Genomic DNA, 20,207 nt, shown 5'->3' on the forward strand with positions numbered 1-20,207 from the left:
TTTGCAGATGAGGTAACTGAGGCCCAGAGAAGTTAAGTGGCTTGCCCAAGGTCACACATCATTATGACGGCTCAGCCCCTTGGCCTAAGGAAGCAAAGGAAACTTGTGAGCAGTGTGGAGAACCTGCCATGGACCTGCCACGTGTTTTGTTTGGTCTTTCGGTGCAGAGATGATAGGGAGTATCAATGGGTCTCTCTGGAAGTCTCAGCAAGGTTCCAGGATAGAAAAGTCGGAGAACCACTGTTCTAGTTTCATTTGAGGGAATAACACAAACCCTTATTTTTAAATTAGGACTTTTTAAACCTATCACCCATTAATGAATACACTGAAACATTATTCAGTGTTTGTCACCTAACCAAGTCATTGCTTGACTTCTCCCTTCTGCGCCTCTAGGCTTCTTTTCTTGTCCCCCATTCATCCTTTCTCTAAAGGGAGGGCAGCAAATGCACTGTGCTTTCTTCTTCGGCTGTTTTCTGATGTGCTGTTCAGTAGTCGGAAGAACTCACACAACTATTTGATGTACACATTTACCAATGCATATGTTTTTCAGTTAAAATAGACATTTAAAAAATCCTGGAGTTGAATTCTTGGGCGATCTCATCTGTGGGTTTAGATAGTTGTCTCCAGGATAACTTGATGTCAGAGTTGACTATACCTTTTTTTACCGAGAGTGTTCTTTGAAACACGGAGGTGACTTTGGTAATCACTGGCCTGGTGCATGTTGTTTATAGCTATTGTTTACAGACTGGGTTTGTCATTGCATCTTGGATGCACTTGAGAAAGACTGTTGTATCTTGAGGACTTGTCCAGGGTTCTGACCTTGTCGTATCAGCTTTGACTGCCCTGCCAGGGTGCATTGGGAAAACAGTCTGGAGAGTAATTCAGCATTTAGCAAACAGTTGCCCTCAACACAACTACATAGTGAACCAGATTCTCCCAGCATGCGTTTATTCCATGAGTGAGTAAGGCATTTGGGAAGACAGATTAACTCTTTCGGGCCTCTAGGTGGATAATTAACAGGGAAGTGATCTGAAAAAGTCAGTGCAAACTTATGATTCTTTTTGGAACTTTTTTCCATGGGGCTGAGTCACTGCCTCACGTTTGTAGTTTACCATCTGTAGGTGAAGTTTAATGAAATAAACACCGGAGCTTTAAAATCGGATAATGTCTCTAAGGCTTAATGGCCCAAAGCAGCAGGGCAACATGTTTCAAAGTTCAAAAATTCAGAGAAGTTCTCACAGTCATTTTATTTTTGCCTTTTTCTTTGTCTAGTTCATTGTCCCCTCAGCTTTCCTCTACAATTGCTTCTTCCTCTCCTGCTCCAGAAAGCTCAGATTTTCTCTCCATCCCTCTCTCCCTACCTTTTCTGTGTCTTGATTAAAGAAATAGGTACTCAGGGGACTTGGTCAGGAGATGCGGTGGGGGAGGATTGAGCTGAAGAAATCTCCAAGCAACATTTCTGGGGTTTCCAAGAAGATAATTTTCTTCCATGCTGTGTGGGCAGCTTGGCAAGAAGGTCATTTAAAAGTAGGGAGGATAAGAAGAGCAGGGCAGCCTGCTGTTGTTGGGCCTAGAAATCTCAGCACCAGCCATATCATTTGAAGTAATCACCACCATGGTCAGGGAGCTACATATGTTTTTGGGTTGGTTAGAGCAAATCAGAGCGCCATTCTAGTGGGGGTGTAAGATCATGGTCAAAAGATGTGCCAGTCAGCAACAGAAAGGATTAGCAAGTCAAGCTAGCGCTGAGTTATCAGCACCACTCAACCTGACATTATAATCACCCAGTTCCGGCTGAACTGAAATGGTGTTGGACACAAATCTCCTTCTCCTCATTCCTTTCCCTGAAAATTCCTAAATTGAGCAGCCTTACCCTAGATGGTCGTGATAGCATTTTGTAATGGTATTGGATGCACTTGGATTCAGTCTTCTTGTATGTTTAGTCTTCCATGCCTTTCATCAATAGTATTGAATTTCTCCTGAGTGCAGACCAATGTACTAGGTGCTTGGGAACATATAAAAGAAGCGAAAGAGCTAGAGCATTAGCAGTAGGGGAGATGTAATGGAAATGGCGCTTTTCTTTTTACTTTCTAGAAACATCAGATGGGGTGCTAATTCCATGGCAGGAAGAAGACTTGCTAGAACTCCTTGGAGGTTGTCTTGTACTCTCCCAAGGTTTAGTCTAGTGCTCTGCACAGAGTAAGTGCTCAGTAAATATGATTGAACAAATGAATTTCCTGAGAGAAGACCCACTCTGCTCCAGGATAAACTTCCCTCCTCACCTCAGGAAGATGATGACAGGTTCGCCTTAGGACAGCCCTGCCCACGCAGTAAAGAAGGTGGCTACAAGAACCGTGTTTTGGTAGCGTTTGGACTGCCAGGCTGGATCAGTATGTGGCTAGCCAAACTCAGACATGATTTTGGCAGCGAGAAACTATTTGGTGTCTGGTACTTGTATCTTGGAGATACGAGGCAATCTCGTTAAGACAAGGAGCATCAATATAGCGGGCAGCTGATGGCCGAAATTAGGTAGAACAGTCACTCGACATATCATCATCATAGCTGCTTAGGTCTAAATTTATGTTTCCAAGTTTCCATTCTCAGATTATTTATAGTCAAAGGCAATATATCAAAGGGGATGTGTGTAGCAAATCAAGTAAATTTTGACGGAAAGGTAACAGTGGAACAGTCACTTGTGTTGGTAAGGCTGGTGTCCCTGGCCTCAGCGGAGCAGTGATGTTTATTCAGTTGTGGAGCAGATGCATTAGTCAGACTACCTTGCTCTCAGTTTCAAGGAGCAGACTTTTTTTTTCCCCACCCTTTCTAATCACAGTGCTTGTCTAGTCTTAATTTAAATGATTTTGGAGACTTTTCTTCTTCAAATAAGCTTTATCTGGAGCATATTTTTTACCAAAGTGAACATGCTGAGTTGTAATTATACAACACCTGACATTTTCAAACAGCCCCCAGCACACTTGGAATGTTTTCGACTGCATTCTTAGCCAAATTCGCTTTAGCGATTTCCATCCAGGTTTCTGTGCCCTTCTTGGCTTTGAACTAGTCCCTGTTAAGCTTATGGGCTGATTACATTGTGAAACACCCAGGTCTTCACAGCCACCAACCTCTCGTCTGGGTTTGAGTCTGCCATTTTGGACTCACGAAGTGCAGGGTCCTCTTTGCGTTCTGGAAATTTCAGAGAATCGATCAATTAAAGGTATTTATTGAGCGCTTATTTTGTACAGAGCACTGTACTAAGCACTTGGGAGAGCAGAATTAGCAGTCATCTTCCCTCTCAGTTACAAGCTTATAGTTTAGAGAAGACTGCAAGTCAGGGCAAGGACGGAAATGTAAATTTGTGTACAAGTCTTGGATTCATCACCGCTATAAATTTCTCACATAAATAATTGTCTTTTGGTTCGAAAAAAATTGCCAATAGTGTGACTGTATTCATGAATGGGGGTGTCTTTGAGTTAGACTCTCCCCCTCACCCCTCCCCCCATTTGAGTGCAAGCTCTTTGTGGACAGGGAACGTTTCACTTGGTCAGTCTGTACTTCCAAAGAGCTTTGCACAGTGCATAGCACCAAGTGGGCACCAAATGAATACATTTTGCTCTGACAACTTGCCCACTTTATCCGTTGAAATGAATGTGCATGTTTTCTGGCTCCTGCATGTTTGGGTAAGTATGCTCAGTCACCAGTTGTTGAGAAGAGGGAGAGTGTGTCCCACTGGTAGCTAAGAGAAGCAGTGTAGCCTTGTGGAAAGAGCACGATCCTGGGGATCAGAAGGATCTGGGTTCTAATCCTGACTCCACCTCTTGTCTGCTGGGTGACCTTGGACAAGTCAGTTCACATCTCTGTGCCTCAGCTACCTCATCTGCAAAATGGGGATTAAGACTGTGAGCCCCATGGGGGACGTGGACTGCGTGCAACCTGATTAGCTTGCATCTACCCCAGTGCGTAGTACAGTGCGTGACACATAGTAAGCATTTAACAAAAAACATAAAAAAATTGGATTTTCCAACCCCATGTAAGCTTCAGGCCTTTTCATTCTTTAATGGTGATGATGAGACAGCAAAATAGACCCTGCAGAGGATTTTTCTCCCCTTTGGCTTAATTTCGTAACTTCTCACCAAACACACCGTACTGTACGATGAAGACCACTGAAATAGATAGGGATAGGTGTGGGTAGGGAAAAGGCGACTTTATGTCAGCGATCACAAGAAAACAAGTCAAGAGGTAGTTGGATGCCTTCTGCCGATGCATTCAAATGGAGTGATCGTTACTCATTGCTGACTTTGCTTTGTCCTCATGGGCGTTTTCTCTCTTGCATCGTCCCTTCTTTAAATAGCCGATTAAATGGAATGAATGTTTGATGGCTAAATTCCCAGAAGGCTGTGCATTTCTTGAGACCGGTTCAGGAACTTCAGTGCAGTTTCAATTGCGTAACTGTGCTATAACAGGTACATTTAGCTGCTTAATGAGTTAACTTTGGTATCGATTTGTATTGCTGGCTAATGACTTTAGAAAAATCCCCTTGGTTTGGTTGCTCAAATATCTCTGCTATAAAATGAAATACAAAAGAAATCTCTCTTGTGGTGGAAAGCAAGTCACTTTTCAAACTCCACCCAGGAGGTGATCGATCTGGTAGGTTGGTGCCGTTTTAGAGCGTGATCAAGCTTCTGAGTTTAAGGTGCGCTTGAACTGATTCACTCTCACTAATGTGGTTGATGTATCTCTATAAAGACTCTTCTGTGCGTGGGGGTGGGGGTGGTATTGGCGAGGGCAAACATTCTAATGCCATGTTCTTTTCTAACTTCTGACGTTGGCTAACTGACAGTGGAACGTGTTGAACTTTCATGCAACTTTGTTTCCTGTTTGGTGAACGTTCAAGGTTCCAGAAGCAAAAAAAGCTTTTTTTTTTTTTTTTTTTGGTGGTTCACTTCACTTAACACCGAGAGAGTGATCTGCTTAGTTTAGCGGGCAGAGTGAATGAGGAACATTGAGAGGAGCGCTTTGCTCCTGGTTACACCAAGAATCTACAGAGAAAAGGAAATGTTCTGCATTGTGGGATCCAAGATCTACTTGGCAAATGTTTACAGTGGACAACAAGTGGAAAGGGCCCGTTTCTCCACCAGCTGTATATCCCAATGTGTTTTCTGCCTTTCACATTCAATATTTCCTGGTGTGAGGGGGGGAAAGGGGAAACAGTTGGTGACATTGAGCTGGACCACTGTGATGCTGAATTGGCCCAATCAGAGCCATCTCCAAGGCAAGGGAGGGGGTCAAGGCAGGGGCGAGGACCAGACTGAAGTGTTGTCTTTCGCTGTCCTGCTTTATTGTATTTATAGAATCATGTGCACGGTTCTTCGAATACCAACCTTCGCATGAAGCAAAAACTCCTCACTATTGGCTTCAAAGCTCTCCATCACCTTGCCCACTCCTACTTCACCTCCCTTCTCTCCTACAGCCCAGCCTGCACACTCCACTCCTCTGCCACTAACCTCCTCACTGTGCCTCGTTCTCGCCTGTCCCACCGACGACCCCTGGCCCCCATCCTACTTCTGGCCTGAAATGCCCTCCCTCCTCACATCTGCCAAACTAGCTCTCTTCCCCCTTTCAGAGCCCTACTGAGAACTCACCTCCTCCAGGAGGCCTCCCAGACTGAGCTCCCCTTTTCCTCTGCTCCTTCTCCCCTCTCCATCTCCCCTTCTTCCTCTCTGTGCTGTACCCCCTCCCCCGCCCCACAGCACTTGTGTATATTTGTACATATTTATTATTCTATTTTATTAATGATGAGTATATACCTATAATTCTATCTACCTATTTTGATGCTATTGATGCTTGTCTACTTGTTTTGTTGCCTGTCTCCCCCTTCTAGACTGTCAGCCCGTTGTTGGGTAGGGATTGTCTCTGTTGTCAAATTGTACCTTCCAAGCGCTTAGTACAGTGCTCTGCACACAATAATCGGTCAATAAATACAATTGAATGGATGAATGGATCCTGCGTTAGCGTTGTATTCTTAAGTCGACTCTAAGCTCCTTGTTGGCAGGGATTGTATCTAACGACTGTGGTGTATTGTGTTTTTCTAAACACTTAGTACAGTTCTCTACACATAATAAGTGCTCAATATCGTTGATTGATTTCACTGTTGGTCGTGTAGTCTTCTAATATGAGTATATATTCACACATAAATATGTATGTATATTGGGGGATTGGGGTTGGTCTGTGGATTTCATATTAAATGATGGATAGATCCCCAAACTCTGCCCTTATTGATTCTCTGGGTTGACTCTTGAGAAAATGCTGTAACTCAAAGATGCCTTATGTGTACTTTGCTTTGTGGGAATGAGTCTACCAACTCTGTTACATTGTACTCTCCCAAATGCTTAGTGCAGTGCTCTGTACACAGGAAACTCTCTTAAATATGATTAATTGATCGTTCACACCTAGGGGCTAGCCAGCAAGGTCTTGCAGAAAGCACTGTGCACAGGAGCTAAACCCACAGATGGATGGCACAGACCAAAAATATAAAGCCTGTATAATATCAATCAGCCAGTGGTTTTTATTTGAACACTTACTCTTAGTGTGCTGAGCACTGTAATGGGCACCTGGGAGAGACCAAAATGGTAGACACATTCCTTGTACACAAGAAGCTCATCGTCTAAAAGGGGAGACAGACATTTAGAATAAATACTGAGAGGGAAAATGGGGAGAGTATAGGGATATGTACGTAAGTGTTGGGCTAGGGGTGGGATGAATGATGAGTGCTTCAGCTATATAGATAATGTGTGTTTATGATTATGTTAGCTTGATTATCTTCTATTCCAACACTTAGTACTGTGTTTTGCTTAATAAATGCCATAGCTTTTGTAGTTTATGCAAACCCTGACATATAATAAGCTGACCAAGTACTCAGCATCTTAGGAGGATGAATGCTATCTTCTTTTCTCCAGTGTTTTCTGTGTTCCATAACTCATATTTGCCTAGTCCTCTTGTAAGTTCTTTGAAGTCACTGATTGTGTCTTTTATCTCTTTGGTATTATCCCAAGCACTGAGTACAGTCCTCTGTGTACAAGGTGCTCAGTAAATACCGTTGATTGATGACCAGTCCTGTCCGGTGAACTCCCTTCCTTCCCTCCCTCCCTCCTTTCCTCCTCCTCTCCTTTCCTTCCTCCGTCCCTCCCACTCTCCCTTTCTCCTTTTCTTCCTTCCTCCCTTTCTCTTTCATTTCTTTGTTTCTCGCTTTTCTTTCCTTTTCTTTTCTTTCTTCCATTTGAACTTTGAAAGTCAGGAAGTATGCTTTTTGGAGGGAAGCTTGGAGAATGAGGAGGAGGAGAAATTAGAATGTGAAGTGATTTTCCTAACTTAGCTATAGAATTTGTTTCAGAATTTTCCACAGAGGAACATGGAGGTACAGTTTCATTATAGGTAATTCCATAGTTCTGAGCATTCAGTAATTCAGCTTTATGCTTTGGGCTTCACTGAGTTATTTTCCTCTTTATTTTAGAATTTTCCTATCGTATTCAAAACATAGAGTGGGAAAGGGTTTGTTTTTCTTCTCCACTGGATATTTAAAATGAAATTAAATCCCATGGCTGGAACTGCTAATCATCATCATGAATAATTTTTGCTCAACACAAGGTTCACTGTGGTCTTTGTTCCTTATGACTTGCAAAACTGGGCCTTAGTTGGGTGTTGAATGTGAATTATGCAATTAAATACAATGTAAAAGTGTATTAATGAGTTAGAAATTGATCACTAAGAAGCAGCTTTGGAAACTGTGTGTCTGTAGATCTCTAGCTCATTGTACTTCCATGTTAGTCATACAATAGAAACAGTTTGAGTAGCTCCTCTTCTCTGTCATCCTTGAGAGACATGAATGCACAATTAGTGTGCTTCAAGGGAGAGTTTCCTTTACAGAAGAATTGAAGCAGGATCCAGTACTGTTGCTTTTTGGAGTCTTCAACACAAAGGATTGTCAATTGTTATATTTCCAAATGAGTTCTGTGAGAAATGAAAATATTACATCATGCAGATTGACTGCTAGGTTACCGATCTCCTTGCCTCTTCTAGATTACCTTGGTGTCATATGTGACATCTTTTTTTCAGACCCACTTCTAATATTCACAGTATAACGTGTAATCGTGTTAACTGTAGCCCAAGGATACTGCAGCTTTAAGGGCTGAAGAAACCCTTTAAGTTGCTTTTCTTGGTGAGCTTTTGTATCAGCACTTATTGTTGCTAAAACAGAGCAGATGGGCAAACAGACTGATTAGTTATTTGTATTTTTATTTTATGGTACTGGGATGTTGGCACTATATTAAAGAAAAGAGCTTTCAGATGTCATCTTGTCCTGGTTTCCTTTTCAGTTGAAGAGAAGAGGAGCTTTCTTTATGTAAATTAATAATGACATAACTATTTCTTGCACTGCCACCTTTGTAGCTCAGGGTAGTTATTTCATCCTCAAGTCCCCACCTTCTAACCATGTTCCTTCTGGCTGAAACTTTCTCTTCTGGGCTCATAAGAGAGTTCATTTCCCAGAAAGCTCGTGGTTGATGCTCACGAGGACACTTCCAGCCAGGTCTCTTGGCTTTTCAAAACAAAACTGCCCATGACAAATCAATGGAAGGGAGAATAATCCAGTAGGACAGGCAGAGGGAAATTGTTCCTGAAGCCTTTCCTCAAAAAGGTCAAATGTCTCTTAACTATCTCACAGCACTTTTTCCCCTAAATTCCGCCCCTCCACCCTCAAGTTGGGTAAAATTGCCTATTGATTAAAAAAAACACCTAAATTCAAAGCAATTAGAGCAGAAAAAGGCCAGTCATATAATCTTCTCTTCCAAATCAGTTGTAGAAGTGTAATTGTAGGGATTAGTGATGGAGGAAAGGAATGGACTGACCCTACCGGAGTATTCATTCATTCATTCAATAGTATTTATTGAGTGCTTACTATGTGCAGAGCACTGTACTAAGCGCTTGGGATGAACAAGTCGGCAACAGATAGAGACAGTCCCTGCCGTTTGACGGGCTTACAGTCTAATCAGGGGAGACGGACAGACAAGAACAATGGCACTAAACAGCGTCAAGGGGAAGAACATCTCGTAAAAACAATGGCAACTAAATAGAATCAAGGCGATGTACAATTCATTAACAAAATAAATAGGGTAACGAAAATATATACAGTTGAGCGGAGGAGTACAGTGCTGTGGGGATGGGAAGGGAGAGGTGGAGGAGCAGAGGGAAAAGGGGAAAATGAGGTTTTAGCTGCGGAGAGGTAAAGGGGGGATGGCAGAGGGAGTAGAGGGGGAAGAGGAGCTCAGTCTGGGAAGGCCTCTTGGAGGAGGTGATTTTTAAGTAAGGTTTTGAAGAGGGAAAGAGAATCAGTTTGGCGGAGGTGAGGAGGGAGGGCGTTCCAGGACCGCGGGAGGACGTGACCCAGGGGTCGACGGCGGGATAGGCGAGACCGAGGGACGGCGAGGAGGTGGGCGGCAGAGGAGCGGAGCGTGCGGGGTGGGCGGTAGAAAGAGAGAAGGGAGGAGAGGTAGGAAGGGGCAAGGTGATGGAGAGCCTTGAAGCCTAGAGTGAGGAGTTTTTGTTTGGAGCGGAGGTCGATAGGCAACCACTGGAGTTGTTTAAGAAGGGGAGTGACATGCCCAGATCGTTTCTGCAGGAAGATGAGCCGGGCAGCGGAGTGAAGAATAGACCGGAGCGGGGCGAGAGAGGAGGAAGGGAGGTCAGAGAGAAGGCTGACACAGTAGTCTAGCCGGGATATAACGAGAGCCCGTAATAGTAAGGTAGCCGTTTGGGTGGAGAGGAAAGGGCGGATCTTGGTGAAGAGTGTATCACCTTTTGGAGATGCTTGCTTTTTCAGGTCCCCAATGCTGCATACAATGCACTGGAACTGTAGTTGCCTGTCAGCTTAGTTGCCTGGAGGACTTCATCTGTTTCTCAGCCGCTCCCAGCTTCCAAGATAAAAAGCATGTGTGGGTATACATGTATGTGTATATCGCCAGTTGTTGTAGGTGACCCTACTTGGTCCTAACCATCCTGTCTGAGCCTAATGGGGAGGGGCGAGAGGATTGATTTCTTTCTTTCTCCAGCATTCTTCTCTGTTGGCCTGTTTGTCTGGTACTGCAGTCTGCTCCTCATCTCCCCGTGCCAGCTGGAAATTCGCCCCTTCCCCTCGAATCTTAATTCTGCACCTCTTTCTTGGCTAAGGAAGCCGCCATCCCCAAGCTCAAACTGCTTCTCAGTCCTTTCTTTCACTTTCATTGCAACACTCAGAGCTAAACAGAGGACAGAGCACGCTATTTGGTTCAGGCCCCAGGGTACAGGGAGCGTGAATTTATTTGCCGTAGGATGACCAGTGATGGAATTTGGACCAGACTGTAGACCTGAGCCGTTGTCATATACAGACATGTCACATGCAGACTGCATTGGGCATATTGTGTATGAAGCTTCAAATAGTCTCTTGGCTCCTCCCCCTGAATTATTCCCATTTATATTGGATAAGTGGAAAGAATGTTGATCTTAATGTGTTCTGCTGCCTTCGGACCTCTTGTGGGAAGCAAGGGCTGAATTAAAGAAAAGTCCTGAAGCCTGGTAAAATTCTGGAAGTTGCTTGCTTGGCTGGAGCCCATTCATGTAAATAAAGTCTAGATTTGTGGTGGGGAGGGTGGGAAATTTTTGATTCAGGCTTTTTTTAAGCCTAATCAAAGCTCAGCAAAAATCTGATTTAAAAAAATCAAAACTAGCAGGAGGTGGGAGTCAGGAGGAGAAATTGATTTAATTCGAGGCACTCAGGTGGTGTGCCGCAAATAACCAGTCAGACTTTTCCAGACTCCCAGGGCAACACTTTCAGAGAGGTGAATGTAGCAGAAATCTCTATAGAAAAAGGGACTATAAAATCTTTCCTCAACAGATTCTCTTACCTCATCTATTTTAATTACCCCTTTAAAGGAGAAATTCCTTAAATCTGCTAGTAAATCAAGGCGACAACTACAAATATATCTATCATATATGTACTTTTTTTAAAATTCATGTAAGCTTGTTGCGGGCAGGGAATGTGTCTACAAGCTCAGTTATATTGTACTCTCCTAGGCGCTTAGTATAGTGCTCTGCATATAGTAGGCACATAATAAATAGTATTTGTTGACCATGTACTTTGTGCCAAGTTCTATAGTAAGTACTTGGAAAGTACAATAGAGTATAGTAGACAAAATCCCTGCCTTCAAGATGCTTTCAGTCTAGCAGGGGAGACAGTCACTATAATAAATCACAGGTAGAAGGAAGCAACAAAGTGTAAAGATATATATATATATATAATAATTATGGTATTTGCTAAGCACTTACTATGTGCTAAGCACTGTTCTAAGCATTGGAGTAGGTACAAGGTAATCAGGTAATCCCACGTGGGGCTCACAGTCTCAATCCCCATTTTACAGATGAGGTAACTGAGGCACAGAGAAGTTTAGTGACTTGCCCAGAGTCACACAGCAGACAAGTGGCAGAGTAGGGATCAGAACCCATGTCCTCCGACTCCCAAGCCGTGCTCTTGCTACTAGGCCACGCTGCTTCAGAGAGGCTTCTGAGGAGAATACTCAAGTGTTTAGGGGAATGAGTAACTTGGTGTATGCATTGATGCAGAAGGGCTGTAGAGGCTGTAAGCAAAATGAGTAAATCTGGAATACCTGTTTGGAGGTTGTGATTTTTAGAAGGGCTTTGAAGAAGGGGAGAGCAGTGGAGTGCAGGCTGCGAAGGAAGAGAAAGTTTCAGGCAGGTGGGAGGGCTTGAGCCAGAGGTCGATGGCGAGGGAGACAAGAGTGAGGGCAGTGTGATCTAGTAGAAAGATCCGGGACAAGGGACACAGGAGACCTGGCTTTGTAGCTGCTCCTATGTGTTTGTTATCTGGGGCAAATCACTTATTTAACCTTTCTAGGCCACATTTCCTACCGGGATAAGGATGTTTGTCTTTACTACCTAACAGGGTGTTGTGGGCATAAAATGAGAGGATATTCATTTTATCAAGAAGTTCTTTGGTCTTCTCTTTTCTGGCCTCTCCCATTGCCATATACCCTTCTGAACTCCACAGCAATTTTTTTCCAGCATGCATTTTTCCATCCTAATTCTGAGGAATTGAATAATTTGGTTGGCCTCTTGGGAGTTGCTTTGGGAGGAAATTTAAAATATTTTAAAGTGGCAGGGAAGAGGACTTGTGGATGGGAATGCTGGATTTTAGGGTTTTGAATTTTGTTTTTCATCCCTTAATTGGCACTTTGGTGCCCAAACTGGTTCTCTAGTTCCCTTTATCTCGGGGAACATTGTGAAAGGAGGGAGCGGTCCCTTAATGCTTTTTATTTGGCCTTCCTCACCAGCTTTTGCCTAGTGTGGTGCTTTAAGTCACGGCTCCCACTTATTGTCCAAGTCACCTGAATGTGAGAATTCTTTTCAGGGGGCCTGTACTCGCTACTTTCTTGGTGGTACTGGGTAGCCACAAGGAGACACTAATCTGGATGGGCATGGATTGGCGGGGAAAGCAGGCACACCATCAGAGTGGCACCTAGACAAGAGAAAAACTACTGTAGACCCCCACCATGCACAAACGTACTCACAAACACAGGCACCAACAAGCACCCTACCCTAAGTTAGATGTCTGAATAGTATAATACCTCTTTCTTCCTTGAGCCCAATAAGATGCTTCTCTTCCTTTTATGATTTCTGTGGTTGTGTTTTCCACAAAATGTGGTCTAGTTCTATGAATTTGATGATGGGGGCTTAAAAGGGGCTTCCAATCGATTATTTAAATCCCTCTAAATATACTTTTTAAAAATGGTGTTTATTAGTGTCTATATGCCTGGCACTGTACTAAGCGCTGGGGTAGATACCCGCTAATAAGGTTGGGGACAGTCCATGTCCCACATGGGGCTCGCAGTATTTATCTGCATTTTACAGATGAGGTGACTGAGGTACAGGGAAGTTAAGTGATTTGCCCAAGGTCACATAGCAGACACAAGGTGGAGCCGGGGTTAGAACACAGGTCTTTTGGACTCCCAGTCCCATCCTCTATCTACTAGGCCATGCTGCTTCCCTTCATCTCTGACATAAAAAAGTCACTTGACCCTGATCTCAATACTATGAAGTCCATTTTGTAGTAGATGAGTAGAGCTTAGTGTGATTGCTTGTCATAAGGCTGTCGTGGGGAATTTGAATCCTGTGAAGCTTCAGAGCTGTGGGTTGAGACCAGGGTTACAGTTTATAGGTTAGTGAAGGACCAGAATCTAACACAAAGCAGAGCGACTAGCTTTTAACCATGCCATAGCCTAATTTGTTTTGTTTTATGGTATTTGTTAAGCTCTTGCTATGCGCCAGGTAATGTTCTAAGCACTGGGGTCGATACAAGGTAGTCAGGTTGGACACAGTCCATGTCCCCCATGGGGCTCCCAGTCTTAATCCCCATTTTACAGATAAGATCACTGAGATCCAGAGAAGTTAGGTGACTTGCCCAAAGTCACCCAGCAAACAAGTGGTGGAGCCACGACTAAGATCCAGGTCCTTCTAACTCCCAAGCCTGTGCTCTATCTACTAGACCACACTGCTTCTCATTTTGGTTTCAAGTTATATGCAGGGATAGGAAACTTCCAAAGTGTAATGGAACCCCAAAAATATTTTAGGGTGAGAAATCTGACCTGATTTGTTTTTAGTTCAGTCCTAAAATCAGGGGCGTCTTCATTAATTGCTACTATATGCTTATCTCAGAGGAGTCTAAGAGACCTGACCTCACATCCTCTGGGAAAGTTCCGTAGTAGGTGTTGCCCTCGTCATCCTAGCCTGTGATCCTTTTCTGCCTGTAGACTTCTAATAATCAACAGTGGTCCTACTGATCAGATGTACCCTGTAACGGGCCCTGGGCAGTCAGTCAGTTACCTAAGGCTTTAGACAGAGTGGTTGCACTCAGAATTTTCCCTTGATAGTTGATTTGCCAGGCTGAAAAGTGAGTACTTCACCACTTTTCTCCTCGCATTCCTTTCCACAGCCACTCTATGGCCTCCCAGGGGTCTTGGGAAAGGGCCTTGTGACAGGTTTCCCACTGGTGACTGGTTCAGTGCCAGCTATAGCAGCATCCATCCCATCCTCTCCCAGAGGAGCGGTTTATCCAGGTGATACAAGTAATAACATCTGGCACGAATAATAGCCTGTCAGCATTTCTCACAGGGTGGGACTTTGGGCTTAGAGAATCTCAGTCACTCAATCATTTCTTGAACACTTACGGTGTGCAGAGCACTGTACTAAGCGTTTGGCAGAGTAGGCTGGCTTGTTTCCAATCTCAGCTTTGTACCGAATCGGAAGGGCTCGGCTGCAAGCTGGAAGCGGCCTCCCAGAATGTGTTTCTGGCCTCTTCCAGATAGGCGTGAAGCTATCTACCATATGTTCCACAGCCTAAAAAGGGTCTTTTCGGGGGCAGGAAGGAACTTCCTGTAATAGAAGTGGAAATCACAGAAGGTAAATATTAGCCAGGAAATGAGGGGCCAGTGTGGAACCCATTAGATCCGCTAATCTGCCCTGGCTTATGTAAAGGTTGCTTCCTTCCATTATATTTTAGGGTTAATACCATTCTCCTCCTAAACAACTCAAGCAGCAGTAGTTCCATCATTTTCTGGGGACAAGGTTAGTCCTTAGCCTGAATTGGAAAGTTTTCTTGAACCTTTCCCACTTGGAGTTCTCGACTTCCCCACTCCTTTTCCGCCTTTGATTTCCGAGCCTTTCGCAGGCATCACGCTTCAAGCATTTCCGAGAATCACACTTTCACCTTTGTGATAACCAAACTCCATATAAATGTAGCTTTTCTTGTGGTAGAAAGTATCAGTAGGTTAAAGGAGACGTACACTGAATGTACCCGAATCTCATCTATCTCGCCACTGACCTCTCACCCACATTCTAGGCCTGGGACACCCTCCCTCCTCATACCCGACAGACAATTACTCTCCCCAACTTCAAAGTCTACTGATGCCATATCTCCTCCAAAAGGCCTTCCCTGACTGAACCCTCACTTCGTCCTCTCCCATTCCCTTCTGATTCGCCCTGATGTGCTCTCTTTATTCACCCCTCCTCAGCCCTATAGCTCTTAATGTTCATATCCATAATTTATTTACATTAATGCCTGTCTCCCCTTCTAGACTGTAAGCTCACTGTGGGCAGGGAATGTGTCTACCAGCTCTGTTATATTATTGTTGTACTCTCCTGAGCACTTCGTACAGTGATCTGCACACAGTAAGAGCTCAATAAATACGATTGATTTATTGACTGATAATGATAGATTACTAAGGGATTGTGTGGGTATTTTTCATATTTGAAAGGAGTACCGCTGAATATCACCTGTGTGCCCATACATTGAAAAGATCAATGCAGAACCCACTATCCTGGCCACATTGTACACCGAAAGAGGCTGTCTCTTGTTAAATTATTTAACCTCCGATCTTCCAGACTCAAACCAAAGAGAACCTCTGCCCTGTACCTCACTTTAAGTGGGTCTGATGAATGTGAAATTTAGTCCTGAAAGGCAGTTGGTGCTATTTTTATTTTTTCTAGAAAACAATATTGAGTGGCATTGGCTTGGTGTCCTTTTGTAGTACTTTGGATGGTGTAGTCCATAGGGCTTCATTGGGATATTTGGGTGACCCCATGAAAACTTATTCAAAAAGGGCTGGGAAATCACAGCTTCCTAGCTGGAATAATTAAGTGCCAACAGGAACAGGCTGGGTGGACACTCTCCAAAACCAGGGAACTAGTGAGACTTATGCATGCAGCCAAATGACATCACCAAGATCGCATCAATAAAAATGACTCAGGCATTAAAACACTCTGTGCAGCAGAGCAAGAAATGCCTTACTGGGAACCCCGTCAGGGCTAAGATCATGTCTTTTATTGTACCGTCCCAAGTGCATAGTATAACACTCTGTGTATGGTAGGTGCTCAGTAACTACCTCGGAAAGAGTGAAACATCAACATCTCATTTCTCATAACAAATAGGAGGCCTAAAAAAAAACCTTTGACACATGTCCACCCAAGGTGAGCGAGGGATAGTCACATCATTGAAAGAAGGATTTTAAATTAATTTTTAAAGATGTGATTTAGCCCTGAAGATGCTATGATAGCAATCCTTAAGAGTGCAGTTGGTTGCCATCTCATCACAGACAAGGAAAGAGTTTTCCAGGATGGCCCCACTGCAGCGAACATGTCTGCCACCACTGACAAGGTGGTGGACTTGTCGGATACAAATCACCAGCCAAAATGTGAGGGCCTGGCCTCCTCACCCAGGCTGGAGAAGCACTACTACAGGCAAAGCTGTGAAAAATGGCAGCGCCTCCAAGTCTAACTCTGCAAGTATTCATTCAAGTATTGGTGCAGAAATCTCCAAGCAAGAGAGGAATTTCAAAGACTCCATCCTGAACACCATCTACAAGAAGAAAGACGAGCGGACTCCGGGTTCATCTGCCTGCTTTCAATCACCGGAAAGATCCTAGCCAGAATGCTTCTGAATGGGCTCATGAAGGACGTTAACCAAACACTACCTGAACCGTGATGTGGCTTCATGCCAAAGAGAGAAGTGTAGGGAATGGGGCCTTTCCATTTTTTTCATGGACCCTGTAATAATATTTGCCCCTCCTTTTCCCCCCATCGCTGATGGGACAGCGCCCGTTGCTAAGCACATCAGGTTACCAAGAGGTGGACTGAAAACTGATCGGCTTTGGAACTGGCAGGTGCCTTGGCAATACTTATGGGCACATAGTGCGGAATAGATTAGAGGTCACTGCTAGGTCGCTTGGTGCACCGGCATACAGGATAGGGTCTCACCGTCAGTAGTGTCACCTTTAAATATAGTGGGCTGATCTATAAATAGGGTAACTGAGTGTCAAAAACAGTTTATATCTTTGCATTTGTGGTCACAAAATCTGTAATTGACAGCATTTGGGCCATGTCCACTGTGGTGTTTGTATGTGGTCCTTTTTTTTTTTCTTTCTTCCTTTCATATGTCTCCCAGTGATAGATGTTGGCTTGCAGGATGCCTTAATTCCCTAAAGGCTTCCAGAAAATGTATTCTTGACAGATGAACTGTTGTAAAAAGAAAAAAAGAATCCTGGAAAACAGTTTGTTTTGTTCTTGCTATGTTCCAGCCACATAGAAAAATGTGCCAGTCAATCAATCAATCAATGTTTTGTATTTAGCACTTTGTGCCAAGCACTATACTAGGTGCTTGGGAAGTACAGTACAATAGAATTGGTAGGTACAATCACTGCTCACAAGGAACTTACAGTCTGCAGAGAGAGGCAGTAAAATAAATAGGGGAAGAGGGGGAAATAATAGAGTAAATACTGGTGTTTTGTTGAAGGTTAGTCTCTGCTTGCCATACATTATGAGGTTGTATTGGTTTCTGTCATCAACTGCCCTCTGTTATTGCATGACGGTCAGTCACATCACAGATCCTGAGCTAGAAATTTCCAAAGTGCACTTTGTGTACGTACTGAGAAGCAGTGTGGCTTAGTGGAAAGAATATGGGTTCTAATGCCGGCTCCACCACTTGTCTGCTGTGTGACCTTGGGCAAGTCACTTAACTTCTCTGTGCCTCAGTGACTTCATCTGTAAAATGGGGATTAAGACTGTGAGCCCCATAGTGGGACATGGGCTGTGTCCAACCTGATTGTCTTGTATCTACCCAAGAGCTTAGTACAGTGCCTGACACAAAGTAAGCACCTAACTACCATTTAAAAAAAAGTACCTCAATGTTTCTGCTAAATCTGTTGTACTCTCCCAAGTGCTTAGAACAGTGTTCTATATATAGTAAGTGCTCAATAAGTGACATTGACTAATTGATCTTTCTATTTTTGCAGGCCAAGACATCGTGAACGGCGGAGCAAGAAGTTGGGGTTTGGATTTTTTTTTTTTTTTAAAGATGAACCCGTGTCTGTAGAGATGATTTACAGTTGGGTCACACTGGAGCTGACTGAATGAAACTATGGGCTGTGCCTCAGGCAAGCATGTTTCCACTGTTCAAAACGAAGAGGAAGCCCAGAAAGGAAAAAACTACCAGAATGGAGACGTATTTGGCGGTGAGTGTCACTGGGTTTTACTCCAAATTCGGTGTCTCGGGGGTGGGAGGGCAGGGTCAGGGAAAGAGGTGGGAGACAAGCAGAACCGCTGCCCCTTTGATGGCCTGAAGAATGAAGGCGATAATGAGGAGGCAAGGGGCTTGGTGGCTTTAGTGATGCTAAAACAGGACCGTAACTTTTAGGGAGAAGTACAAGAGTGGAATCAGAGTGGTGAGGGCAGTTTTTGTCATGGAAAGAAAGAGGGGTGTTGAAGCTGGTAGAGCTGTGCAGGGAATGAATGTATCAGATGGATGGTTGATTACGAGTTGGGCAGTCCCATCATCATTAGCATGGTTGCACTGCATTTATACACTTACAATGCCAAGTTTTTTTTTGAAGGGGGCAATTATTCCTGCAACTGTGGCAATTATTTGAATGCAAGGGTGCTCCATTTTTCTTACAGGGCTGTTGTTGCCTTTCAAGTGAGAAAGGCATTCACGGTAGAGTGTCTCAACTGTTTTTAAATTGGCCCTGTGTTCTAGTGGATAGAGCATGGGCCTTGGAGTCAAAAGGACCTGGGTTCTAATACTGGCTCCACCACTTGTCTGCTGTGTGACCTTGGGCAAATCACTTCACTTGTCTGTGCCTCAGTTACCTCATCTGTAAAATGGGGATTGGGACTGTGATTGCCATGAGGGACATGGACCATGTCCAGTCTGATTATCTTGCATTTACCCCAGCACATAGAACGGAGCCTGGCACATAAAAGTGCTTAATAAATACTGTTAAAAGAAATTGGCCCCAGTGGCAGCAGCTACCAGTAAAACATGGATAATAATAATAATAATGATGGCATTTATTAAGTGCTTACTATTTGCCAAGCACTGTACTAAGCCCTGGGGTAGATACAAGGTAATCAGGTGGTCTCACATGGGGCTCACGGTCTTAACCCCCATTTTACAGATGAGGGAACTGAGGCCCAGAGAAATGCAGTGCCTTGCCCAAGGTCACACAGCAAGTGGAGGAGCTGGGATTAGAACCCACATCCTCTGATTTACAAACCCGTGCTCTTTCCACTAAGCCATGCTGCTTGTCAGTGCATAAAATGCATCTTAGAAAGGAGATTTCTTCGCTGCACAGCTATACCTTTAATGTTAGTCTAAAAAAATCTTTAAAAGATTGATTTTTTTGAATTCAACAATTGTATGCTAACTTGTTAACATGAACCGTCAGTACCATGCCCGCAGAAAGAGAAAGCCCCGATTTAAATGGCGAGACCGTTTTAGTAGTTCAATTGGAATAGGGATGGGCTGTTTTCCTAAGGTGCATTCTGGTAAACAAAACGTAGGCCTAACTTTTGGCCCCCTGAGAGAGATTCCCGCTGTGCTGATTGCATCAGAAAGTCAAAGGCATTTCCTACCATTTGGGACTGGCAGCCATTAAGCAGCCATTATCTTTGTGTCTCAGGGCTTTGGAAGCTGTTTTTAGGACGACAGAGCTAGAGCTAGAGTTACGCGGGACCTGAACTGAGGGTTATCACAGGTCCCTTCTCACCAAGAAGGGAGAGAGGTTTCTAATCAATCAATCACTAGTATTCATTGAGTGCTTACTCTGTGCAGTCAGGCTCTGTGTCTGTTGAGGTTCAAGCCTGGAAAATGTATTTAGAACAGTGAAAGAGAGAATGCTCTCCTTGAACTACCAAGAATCACATCAAAACTCATGCTCAGAGAAGAGGAGGTAGCAGTGGGGGTTTCCCCTGCTTGTTTTTCGAGAACGCAACCCAGTCACTGCTGCCAGACGCCTCTGGCGGTATTTGTACCCACCTGTTGCCTCCATGCTCAAACGCGAGGAAAGGTCAGCGTTGGTGGAATACCATCTCTGGAGGAGAGAACGCTTGCGTGCCCTGCCTGGGTAACGCTGTAAGATGAAGTGACTTCAGGAGCCCCCTGGGATCGATCCCTTATAGAGGGAAGATAAGGAAAGATGTGGCTATGATGGACAAGTCCTCTGCCTCTTCCCTTGAGCTCGCGAAAGGGCTTGGGAGTCCCAGTGAAGCTATTTCCACTCCAAGTTGGCAGGAAGGAGCAGGAGGATCAATTCAGAGTTGACTCCATAGGAATAAAG

At 44.1% G+C, this 20,207-nt stretch overlaps 1 protein-coding gene across 4 annotated transcripts in view; it reads left to right on the plus strand.

Moving 5' to 3' along the window:
* Positions 1 to 20,207, plus strand: part of C16H1orf21 (chromosome 16 C1orf21 homolog) — a 153,590-nt gene that overhangs the window by 40,768 nt on the left and 92,615 nt on the right. For all 4 annotated transcript variants that reach the window (XM_039914336.1, XM_029080705.2, XM_039914334.1 and 1 more), the window contains one exon: positions 17,886 to 18,104. In XM_039914336.1, coding sequence (XP_039770270.1) covers positions 18,011 to 18,104 — 94 coding nt within the window. In that variant the 5' untranslated portion in view covers positions 17,886 to 18,010. The remainder of the gene's footprint in view (positions 1 to 17,885; positions 18,105 to 20,207) is intronic.

This window comes from Ornithorhynchus anatinus, chromosome 16, assembly GCF_004115215.2.
Source record: "Ornithorhynchus anatinus isolate Pmale09 chromosome 16, mOrnAna1.pri.v4, whole genome shotgun sequence".
NCBI classification, from domain to species: Eukaryota; Metazoa; Chordata; class Mammalia; order Monotremata; family Ornithorhynchidae; genus Ornithorhynchus; species Ornithorhynchus anatinus.